The sequence below is a fragment of the Rousettus aegyptiacus genome, unplaced genomic scaffold, assembly GCF_014176215.1.
Source record: "Rousettus aegyptiacus isolate mRouAeg1 unplaced genomic scaffold, mRouAeg1.p scaffold_m13_p_16, whole genome shotgun sequence".
Taxonomy (NCBI): Eukaryota; Metazoa; Chordata; class Mammalia; order Chiroptera; family Pteropodidae; genus Rousettus; species Rousettus aegyptiacus.
The window spans coordinates 53,514,419-53,525,524 of NW_023416291.1; the positions used below are offsets into that span (position 1 = coordinate 53,514,419).

Here is an 11,106-nt window from a genome sequence, read left to right on the forward strand (position 1 = left end):
TGCTTTACCGTCATATATCCATTTGCCTAATATGTTCCAGTTTTTGCTTAAATATCTCTTCCTAATAAGGTCTATTAGAGCATCTTATCCCAGAATATACACCCCAAAAGGGGGAGATCTCCGGCCAGCAGGTGCTCTCCCAGAAAATGTCCTGGCACGTAGTAGGCAGACAGGTCGAGCCGACGGATCTGCGTCTTAAGCTGATGAGAAGGGCATGGACAGCGACAGCTCTCAGAAAGGGGCCCCCTCCCGCCGGAAATCGTTCCCGCCAATGGCCGAGTCTCGAGCCAAGCAGGATTCAGCACCAGACACCCCTGGACAGCTCTGGAAGCCAAAGCGAGGGGGAACTCTCTCATCCGGGTCGGAGTTTCCGGCCGGAGCCTCCCGGTGGCTGTACCCACCGCTACCCGAAAGGAAGGTACCTCTCAGTGCCGGTGTGAGAGGTGGAGTCGCAGGGTGAGTGGCAGCCACGGAAGCCAATCGCGCGGCGCGCTAGCTCCGCGGAGCTTGAGGAGGCCAATAGGCAGGGGCGTGGGCGGGGCGTGGGCAGCGGCGCGCGGAGCAGGACTCCGCCGGGAGCATCGCTGTCTGGTCCAGGCCTCGCGGCGGTTGAGCGGCGGACGGCGCTGGAGGGCGGCCAAGGAGCCCGGCGCAGGTACGTGTGGGCCGGTGTCGGCTTCGGGGACGGGGCGGCCTGGGGCCTGGCAGACACTCCGCCCGTTAGCCCGGGCCGGGCCGCAGCGTGCGTCCCGGCTTCGTCTTTATCGGCGACATCTGTGTGATAGGCGTCCGACTCCCCCGGCAGAGCGCGAGCGGTCCCTCTAGGGCGGAGCCAGGTCAGCCTCGCCGTCCGCGGGCCGCCCGGTGCCACAGGGGGCACACAGAAAGCGTCAGTAAGTGCTGAGTGAGTGAATGAATGAATGAATGAATGAACGAATGCGGCCGCCCCTCCCCCGCCCAGCCTCATCGGCCCCCGGTCACCCTCCCGGTCACCCTCACGCCCACCCCACAGACTGAGGTGTACGCGCACCCAGCACATATTTATTGGGCGCCTACTGTGTACTTGGCTTTGGGCCAGGGAAGACAGACTCCCAGCCCCCTGCAGAGGTCGCTACCTAAAGTTAGTGGGGACATTTGGGGACTTTTAAATTATGTAGGTCCCCGTAGGACAAATAATGGTAGAAAATGGCAGGCAAGGGAGTGGGAGAGGCCTCTCCAATTGGTGGCATCTGATCTAAGACTGGAGGAGCTTACCGAAGTGGGGTGTGGGCACTGAGAACTGGGGGGCTGGGGGGAAATCGTCACCTCGGGAGCAGCCGAGATCCCCAGTACTCACAGTGGCATTTTCGGGTCCAGGGCAAAATCTGCTCCGCTTGGGCTCATCGAGTCGTGTAAAGAGGGCCACATGCTTCAGTGCAGCCATTTGTTCAGCCAGCGGTCACTGAGCATCTGTCGTGGGCCAGTCCTCTCGGTGAGTATAAAGGAACAGTAGGGCGGGGACCAGCCAGGGGAGGCCCCTCGGATGGGTCCTGGAGGCAGCGACCTGAAGGACAAGTTGCCATTGGAAGGCTAGGGAGAGAAGTAAGTGTTTCAGGCCAAGAGGACAGCTCGTCCAGGGGCCCCGAGGCAGGAACAGGCTTGGCACATCCAGGGACCACGAAGGCCAGAGCTTGGTGAGGGACAGCAGGAGCCCATGGCCCAGAGCTTTTGCCTCAGGACAAAGTGTTCGGATTTTATGTGAGGGCAGCGGGAAACCAGTGGAACACCACCACCTGATAGAACATTCTGTAGCCATGGAAACGTTCTCCGTCAATACGGCGGCCGCTAGACTCACGAGGTTACTAAGCCCTTGAAACACAAGTAGAACGTCTGAGGGGCTGAGTCTCACGCTCTCTCGTTTTAATCTACGTAAACGGACACATGGGGGCAGCGAGCGCCGTATCGGACAGTGCAGCTGTGGGGAACGTTCCGCAGGAGGCCGGGACACGTGCCGGGCCCGGAATGGGCTGAGGTGCTGGGGCGGGTGGCCGTGGTCGGATGACCCAACAGCTGACGTGGCTGCTGGTGCTTGCAGTGGCCGCACTGGGCATGAGGCCCCGGTAGCGCGCCGCGGGCCAGGAGTGTGCCGCGGCCCCGCAGTGACTGCAGCAGCCCGCGCCGCCACCATGGTGAAGCTGCTGGTGGCCAAAGTCCTTTGCATGGTGGGCGTGTTCTTCTTCATGCTGCTCGGCGCCCTGCTCCCCGTGAAGATCATCGAGACGGATTTTGAGAAGGCCCAGCGCTCGAGGAAGGTCCTGTCGCTCTGCAACACCTTCGGAGGCGGCGTCTTCCTGGCCACGTGCTTCAACGCTTTGCTGCCCGCCGTGAGGGAAAAGGTAAGGCCGCGCTGCGCCCCTCACGGCCAAGGCCTCTGACACTTTCTCAGCTCTGACCCCGACCCTGGCGGGGGTCTTGACACCCCAGGGTGACCGGGCGTAGAAATGAATTTGCCGTGGGACCGTGAGTTGGCTCTTCCCTCTGGGCTTCATCTGGTAAACCAGGGGTTTCAACTAGACCTGGGGGTCCCAGCCGGTGGGCTCGTCGGTCATTCCCGGACCAGACCGCCTCCCCCGGGCTGCGGGCGCTTTGTCCTGAGGCTGGTGGCTGTGGCCTCTCTCCAACCGCTGTGTCGGTCAGCTGCCACTGCACGATGACAAGCTCGTCACCTTAGGACAGCAAATGTTTACTGCCTCACGACGTCCGTGGGCCAAGGCTGGGCCCCCTCCCCAGGCTCTCAGGAGCCAGCAGTCACGGTGTCCCTGGGCCGGCATCTCTGAAAGCGTGACTGGGGACGGGTCGGCTCCTAAGCTCACGTGGTCGTAAGCGGGTTCAGTTCCTTCCTGGTTGGCAGACTGAGGGCCTGGTTCCTCCCTGGCTGTTGGCCGGGGGCCACCCTCAGTCGCCTGCCACATGGGCCCCCTGGGCAGCCGCTCGCCTGGGTGTCTGACGTTCAGCCCCGTGAGGCGCCGCGTGCATGCTCCTGCGCGGCGCAGACTCTACGCAGCTGGCGTCGACCAGAGGAGTCCGAGTCCGCTCCGACGCTGCTGCACCCCAGAGCCCCTTCCAGCGGCCCCCCATTTCCCACACTCCCACGGCGTCACCCCTTGTCACCCTCCTGCCCCAGGCTGGGCCTGCTGCGATGGCCTTATCCTCCCCGTGGCCCTCTCTGGTCCTCCCGTAACCGCGCCCCTGCCCACGGCTTCCCACGCCTCACGGGCCAGGTCCCTCCTCCTGGCCACCACCCAGCCACAGCCGGCAGCACCCGGGTCCGTCACCCCGTGGCCTTTGTGTGTCGGCCTTGTCTTTCCCGACCTGTGTTTGTTCCTCTGGGACGGTGTTTCTCACGAGTTGGTGGCCCCCACCAGGCTTGCAGCAAATGGCTGACGTGGCTTCTCTGCAGCTGGGCTTCCCGTCCAGGGAGACCTTGTCCCCAGCAACATTGGCCCATGTCTAGGGACGTACGTGGTTGTCACAGTGGAGGAGCTCCTGGCATCAAGCGGGCGGGGCCAGAGATGCTGCTCTGCACTGTGCAGTGTTTGGAGGGTCCCCGAGGGGCACGCACGCGTGCGTGTGTGTGTTCACGGGTTGTGACGAAGGTCGTGAGGGGCAAAGAGATCGGGGCAGTGAGCGGACGTTGCGATTAGGGCTCCTGGTTGAGGTGAGCCCTTGGAAACTGCACGTAGGCCGTGAGTACAACCGAAGGAGGAATGTTCTGGGCAGAGCCGGCGGCCCGGCCCCGAGGCTGTAAGGGGCTCGGCGAGTGCAGACACCCTCACGTGAACCCCGGCCCCGGGGAGCGCCGCGCCCACCTTGCCAGACGGCGCCCAAACCGCGCTGTCCAGTGCGATGGCCACGCCCGCCTGATCTGGGATCAGTGAGTGAAAGTGAGACAGTTCAGCATGGCAGCCCTCGGCCGCACGGCCACGTTGCAGGTCCTCGCGGGTCGCACACAGCTGGCGGCTTTCGCGTCAGGCAGCACAGAGAGCGTGTCCATCATGCAGGACATCCCAGTGGGCGGCAGGGGCTCAAGGGATCCAACGGATGTGTGTCAGCAAGCCTTCGCCCAGGGCTCAGGGTGACAGGAAGACCCCAGACACAGAGCGCCACTCGGGTCTGGAAGTAAAGCCCACGCAGACGTGAGGCCCGGGAAGGCTGCTCGGTGGCGGTGGAGCCTGGAAGTCCCAGATCCAGGTGCCGGCGGGGCCGGGCCCTTCAGAGGCCGGGACGAGCGCTTCCATGCCCTCCCGGCTTCTGCCGGCCACTGGCCGTCCTTGGCTGGCAGACACGTCACCCCAGTCTCTGGCTTAGTCTTCAGGTGGCCCGCTGCCTGTGCGTCTGTGTCAATGTCTCCTTTTCTGTCTCGTGAGGACACCCGCCATTGGACTGAGGGCCCACCCCAACCCAGGGCGGTCCCCTCTCAAGGTCCGAATCTCACGCGTGAGTTTCCGGGAGACGGGGCAGCCCGGCGGCAGGCACCTGTCCTCCCTGGCGCTGGAGGCTGGAAGTCCGCGATCCAGGCGCCGGCAGGCCGGGCCCTTCTGCGGCCGGCCTCACGCTGCCTCTCCACGTGGCGGTCCCCATGTCCCTCCCTCTTCCGGGAAGGACACCGGAAGCTGTGCCCCAAAGGCCTCATTTTAACTGAGTCACCTCTCTAAAGATTCTCTCCAAATGCAGTTGGTTTTGAAGTGCCAGAGGCTGGGGGACTTGAAGACGTGAATCTTTATTCTGGGGAGAGGACACGATTCAGCCCTTAGCCCTTTAGGTCCGGGCGGGTGTATCTTCCGCGGCCGCGATGCAGCCGCCTGCGGTGAGGCCCCGCCACGCCCTTCTCCCTCTGACACAGGGCTCTTGCCCATCCTGTCAAGGACGAACCCTTCTTTTCTCTCGAAAGAATTGGGTGTCACGGTGCTTTGCTAGTTGAACAGCGGCGGCAGACGAACCCTGTCGCATTGGTGGCGCGGATCCCCGCCTCTGAACCGCTCTCGCCCCTCCTCCGCCCTCTGTTCCAGCTCCAGAAGGTTCTGAGTCTCGGGCACATCAGCACCGACTACCCGCTGGCAGAGACGCTCATGATGCTGGGCTTCTTCCTGACCGTGCTCCTGGAGCAGCTCGTCCTGACCTTCCGCAAGGAGAAGCCATCTTTCATCGACCTGGAGACCTTCAACGCCGGCTCAGACGCCGGCAGTGACTCGGAGTACGAGAGCCCCTTCATGGGGGCCGCGCGGGGCCACACGCTCTACGCGGAGCCCCGTGCCCACGGCCACGGGCTGAGCGTCCAGGAGCTGTCGCGCTCCAGCCCCCTGCGCCTCCTCAGCCTGGTCTTCGCGCTGTCGGCCCACTCGGTCTTCGAGGGCCTGGCCCTGGGCCTGCAAGAGGAGGGCGAGAAGGTAGTGAGCCTGTTCATGGGCGTGGCCATCCACGAGACGCTGGTGGCCGTGGCTTTGGGCATCAACATGGCCCGGAGCTCCATGCCCCTGAGGGACTCAGCCAAGCTGGCCGTCACCGTGAGCGCCATGATCCCCCTGGGCATCAGCCTCGGCCTGGGCATCGAGAGTACCCAGGGCGTGCCCAGCAGCGTGGCCTCCGTGCTGCTGCAGGGCCTGGCGGGCGGCACCTTCCTGTCCGTCACCTTCTCGGAGATCCTGGGGAAGGAGCTGGAGGAGAAGAACGACCGTCTGCTCAAGGTCCTCTTCCTAGTGCTGGGCTACGCCGTGCTGGCTGGCGTGGCCCTCCTCAAGTGCTGAGCATCCTGAGCCCTCGGGAGCCCCGGGCCGGCCGCGAGGGGACCTCAGGCGCCCGGTCTCCGCCCACGCACAGAGGGGTCTGGGTCCCGCCGCACCCCAGACCCTACGCCCACAGCCTCGGGGCTCCGCTACTACTTGTAAAAATACTTCTCTTAAAGCTATTTCCCACACTGTGTGGCCATGTCAACCTCTGGGCGGGGTTCTGGTGACACATGGGAGGCGGGGCTGGGCACCCGCATGGGGTCAGGCTGAGACCGACTTCTCCCCGCTCGCCAAACTGTGGCCCAGGGCGGGAGATGCTAGAGGCTCCGCGGCCTCTGTCCTCTGCCGCCAGTTGGCCTCGCTGCTGACAGAGGCCACCGGCATGGAGTATCTGTTCCTCAGTTAGACGGGGTAGCCCTATGATTCCTGTCACCCGAGGCTGCACCTCCAGGGATATGGCAGGTCCCAGGTGCCTCCTCCCCTGCCTTCTGGGGAGCATGCCCTCGGAGATGGGGGCCGCTGGGCCAGGACGAGCCTGCAGGTTCCCCAAAGGAACAGAGACGCACAGGCTGAGACACCTGTGGGCAGGGCAGGGGGCGGCGTGGCTGTGTGTGCCCACAGTCTCCGGAGCAAGGCGGACCGGGCCGTGGGGCAGCGGCCACACAACGAGATTCACCACTAGACAAAGGCGACCTGTCCCAGAGGAGCCTGAGGGCAGGGACGAACGGTCTAGTGGGGCTGGTGCGAACCCCGGCACCATGGCAACATCCCGTAGCCTGGGCTGTCGTCCTGGTGACCCAGGGCATCCCCGGGGAGTAGGAGCCCACGAGACATAGCCTTTCCTGGGAGATTTGCTGGGAGGCGAGGCTGGAGCGGGCTCAGGCCTGGCAGCCGCGCGCGGGGTTTCCCGGCCCAGCTCTGCCTGGTCCGCCATTCCTCACGCCCTTCCTGCCTCCTGCCGCGAACGCGGGGCCGAGGGCCCAGGTCTGCGCCTTTCTGCAGCCCCAGATTTCCTTCCTATGCCCACCGATAGCAGCGGGGCCACTCAAGGTCCGCGACGAGGACAGGCCCTTCTGCCCGAGGCCCTGGGCCCAGTGGGGCCTCCTGCCTCGCTGCGGCCGGGTCGGGACTCCAGGAGCAGCTCGTCCGAGGGCAGACGCCCCGGGGGCCAGCCCGCTGCTGTCTGCTCAGCCCACCGGCCACGGCGAGAGGAAGGGCAACCTCGAGGCAGCCGCAGCCTCCACCGATGTTACCAGAGTGGGGAGCAGGGTCTCGTGGTCCAGACCCCGCCCCTCTGCTCTGCTGCCCCCACCGGGGGACTGCCGGAAGCATTGGGCCCGTTTCCAGAAACGTCTGTCTGGACCTCTTCCTGGGGACTCATTGCCAGATCCTGCACGGCCTGGCCCTAACCCTGCGGGTGCGGGGACGTCACCCTCTCCTCCAAGTCCTAAACCCAGTGCTCCAGCCCCCGCCTGCCCCACTTCCCCCCGCCCAGAACTGGAGGGGTCCACTGGGTTGGCCTTGGCCCTGGGTGAGCAGGTCGCCACGGAGTCCACCTTGGGCCAGGTATAGAGTAGGGGATCAGGGCCTCACACCCAGGAAGGCTCAGGGCCCCGGTCTCCCCAAGTCCTGTGGGAACGCCACACGGGGACAGAGCAGTCTGCTCCAGGGGTCCCCAGCTCCATTGCCCTCATTCCCATCACCAAAAGCACACACGGAAGCCACCAGCTCCCTGGGCGGCCCTGGCAACATCGCCTGGCCCGCCTCCAGTTCCCATGTCCCTCTTCCCTGTCCCCGTTGGCGCTTCCAAGGCCATGTTGGCCCCCTCACTCTGAGCTGGCTCCCAGCCAGCAGGCCCGGGAAGGTCACTGCCATGCCAGCGACCCCTCTGCCTGTCCCTCAGACACTGCCTCCCCGAGTCCCAGCATCCTCGGGTCCCCATGCACATCCCCCACCTCGGACTGCTGGGCGGTGGCCGCCCCAGCTGTCCCTCTCCCCGAGGTCTCACCAGGCCCAGCAAAGCTGCTTCTGGGCCCCTGGGAGGTGGTGTAGGAGAGGACACAGGCAGCCCCTCCGGCCCCCAAGGCCACCCCTCCCGTCTGCCGTGGTTGGAGGAGCGGAGTCGACCTTGCAACAGCGAGCCAGCCGCAGGGGTGACGGTGTCTTCGGCCAGCGTGGGTCAGCTTTCCCCACCTTGGCCGAGGATCAGAACGCCTCCACATTGGGGCGAGAAGAGTGGCGGTCCCATTGGGACAGGGGGAGCAAAGCTCACTCCCGAGGGCCCCGGACCCGTGGTGGCCACACCTTCCAGAGCAGGCCCCCTGGGGCCAGTGCAAGGTCCACACCTCTAGCGGCTCTGACCGGGAGCACCGCCACGTGCTGATGGAGCTCTGGCTTGAATAAGGCTGCAGCTGGTCACCACCTGGGGCTCTGGACCAGCCCTACCGCGAAACCGGATGTCAGCCGCAAAGGCTTGGTCCACCTCCGTGCAACTTGCGACATCCAGAAAACGTGGCTTGGCCGGTGGGAGCAGATTCCTCCTCGGGGGTCTTTGCGGGCTCCGGTTCTCAATCCAGGCGATTCTGCCCCTAGAAGACACTGGGTGACTTCTGGGGACAATCTGTGGTTGTCATGCCTGGGGGTGCTCCTGGCATCGACAGGGCGGGAGCTGCTCGGGCCCCACAGAGCCCAGGGTGTCCCCACAGAGTGACCCAGCGGCCCCACCGCTCTCAGGTCCGCCCCTCGTCAGGGCTCACGGAGGTGGCACAGGCGCCCGCAGGGAGTCAAGCCGGTTCCCCTCCCTGATCCCGAGACAAAGGAGGAGAGAACGGGGAGGTGGCACCTGCCGTGAGGGTTGAATCAAGCTAATAACAGCGTGTCGGGGCTTCATCGTCTGCTGTTTGTGTTTCTTGCGGAGAACTTATTAGTGTGGGGCGGGGAGGGGCGGCGTGGGGCGGCGGTTCACGGGCCCATCTGCATCCTCAGGGCCCAGAAAAGCAGGCAAGGGATGGGGCGGTGTCTCCCAGCACACGGTGCCTTCAGACGTGCCCGGGCCGCCAGCTCAGGACCCTAGGCCCCACCAGAAATCAAGGCGCACGCATGCACACACCCACCCGCCGTCCCAGCCCACGCCGCCCCGAGCTGCGTGTCCGCTGCAGAGCAGGGACACCCATCTGCCCCAGCCACGGCCCCCTCCCCTGCTCCCGGGGCAGGAACAGCTGAGGTGGCAGGCCAGTGTCCAGCCCAGGGCCGGAGTGGCTGCTGCGCGCCCCGCCTGGCAGGAGGGGACCTGGCTGGCCAGGTGGGCCGTTCAGAACCCTCGGTTTTCGGGTGCTGGGCACTCACGGCCGAGGGGCTGCATTTGGCCACCACGGTTGGCAGGCCTTTTCCCTCAAGGGACTGGCGAGGTCCCCTCTGAGCAAGTTAAGGTGCAACCACTAAGGTGCCCATGAGCCCGCCCTATAGAGGGGTCCCCTCTCGGCACTGTGGACGTTAGGGCCGCAGTTCCTCTCTGTGGGGGTCCATCTGGACACTGGGGTGTTGAGCAGCCTCCCTGGCCTCCACCCACTCGATGCAGGGGCACCTCAGTTGTGACAACCACAGATGTCCCCAGACATGGCCCAGTGTCACCCCAGGCAAGATCCCCTGGGACGGGAGGCAGGTCACATTTTAGGAAGGGAGACCGGTGAATTGCCATCATGTGGTAGTGGCGGGGTGCAATGACAGCCCCAGAGGGGGGAAAGCCCGGCCAAAGGAGTCCGGGCAGTGTCCGGGGACCACGTGACTCACCAGATGGGGGCGCCCTTCCACAGGGGGGCGGCCCTGAAGGCCCTGAAGTCTCTACAGGTCATGACCCTTTTTTCCAAGTGACCCAACAGTCCTGGCCCCGTAAACAGCCCCGGGCGTTCCAGGGGTTCATCCTGCGGTGGCGAGGCCCTCGGTGCCCCCGCTCCTCTGAGTGGCGATGCCGGTGCAGGCCGTGTGCTGAGTAAGCCAGGCCGCCTCCAGGAGCCAGGCAGGTGGCTTCAGCCAGGACCCAGCGTCTTCCTCCCTGGGCTGGGGTCCAGCTCCCGCAGTGCTGACCAGCAGAATCCAGGCTCATGGATGCCAGCCCGTTCGTTTTCCCAGGCAAACTGGGTTTTGACGAACGATTTCCTTATTTTACAATGTTGACACCAAACGTGAAAACAAACGAAAACCCTTGGCGGCCAAACGCACCCGCAACCCATGCGAGGCCACGGGCCCCGCCTGCTTTGACAGTGTCGCATTAGTCCAGGAGCACGGACAGCGGAGGATTCCGCCCGCTGCCCGCCTCCCCCCAGGCAGCTGCGCCACGGGCTCGGGCGGGGCAGGGGACAGAGGAGGCCCTCGTGGGCCCTGCCGGGAACGCTGGTGCAGGGAGAAGCCCCGTGGGCTGCCAGGCCGGGCGGAGCGGGCACGGTGCGTGTGGAACGCGTCCCTTGCAGATGAGCCCATTCCCTTTTCTGAGCCCGTTTCCGCAGGGGTAGAGCGACCTCCATACGCCCCAGGAACTCCAGGGCTGTCCCCGCCGGCCCTCCAAAGGGAAGGCGGTACCGCAGTTCTAGTTTGGGAAGCTGGGGAGAGGGGTTAGGCCTCTGAGCCCCAGGGAGTGCGAGGAGGGGCCTCTGGGGCCCGTCTCCCCCTGGCTGAAAGCCTGGCCTGGGAGCTATAAATAGCGAGAGCAGAGTGGCCCCGCTGCTGTGCCCACAGCCTGGGCATGAGTCAGCCCGCCCCGGCCTGGGCTGGCGTCTGGAAGAACCAGAGGCCGAGCCCAGCGCCGCCCGTCACTCAGGAGACGAAGGCGGGCAGGGCATTCGGAGTGGCAGGTAGTGGGCTGTCCTCACAGTGCCTGGCAGCCCCACACAGGTGGACACCCTGACCACTCCCAGCGGCCCTGAGAGGCCAGACAGCAGTGAGCCTCATGGGGAAACTGAGGCCCAGAGGGGCATTTAGCTGGGATGCACAGCCCAGCCCAGAGGCCAGGATCCGTTGGTCATGGGCTGTCTCCACGTCCTCTGAGAGGCAGAGGGCGGGGGCCAGGCCGCCCTCTGAGGGGCCTCCCAAGGCCAAGAACAGGGCAGGGGCGAGGTGTGTGGGGGAGGGGAGGGGCAGGAGAGCTGGAACAGTGGAAGAACTTGGGCGCCAGGCTGAGAAGCCGGGCACGGACCTGAGGCATAGGAGACGTGGAGGCGTGAGCGCAGGAGGCCCCTGTCGGGGCTGGGTGCTGAGCGCCGGGGTGGGAGAGAGCGGACGGGGTGGTCCTCGACCCCCGGAGGGAAGCGGGGACGGTCCAGGCGGTCCAGGCGGGGGAGGCCTGGGG

The 11,106-nt window shown here is 65.4% G+C and overlaps 1 protein-coding gene across 2 annotated transcripts; it reads left to right on the top strand.

Moving 5' to 3' along the window:
- Positions 1–539: 539 nt before the first annotated feature.
- SLC39A3 (solute carrier family 39 member 3) lies at positions 540–5,953 on the top strand. Of its 2 annotated transcripts, XM_036234153.1 has the most exons (5): positions 540–655; positions 786–893; positions 1,357–1,471; positions 2,250–2,375; positions 5,049–5,953. In XM_036234153.1, the coding sequence occupies exons 3-5, from the start codon at positions 1,406–1,408 to the stop codon at positions 5,781–5,783; spliced, it is 927 nt and encodes a 308-aa protein (XP_036090046.1). In that variant the 5' UTR covers positions 540–655; positions 786–893; positions 1,357–1,405; the 3' UTR covers positions 5,784–5,953. The 2 variants fall into 2 exon arrangements, with proteins under 2 accessions (XP_036090046.1, XP_016019048.2); XM_016163562.2 differs by lacking the exons at positions 540–655; positions 786–893 and having other exon boundaries at positions 2,075–2,375.
- The last annotated feature ends 5,153 nt before the right edge of the window (positions 5,954–11,106 follow it).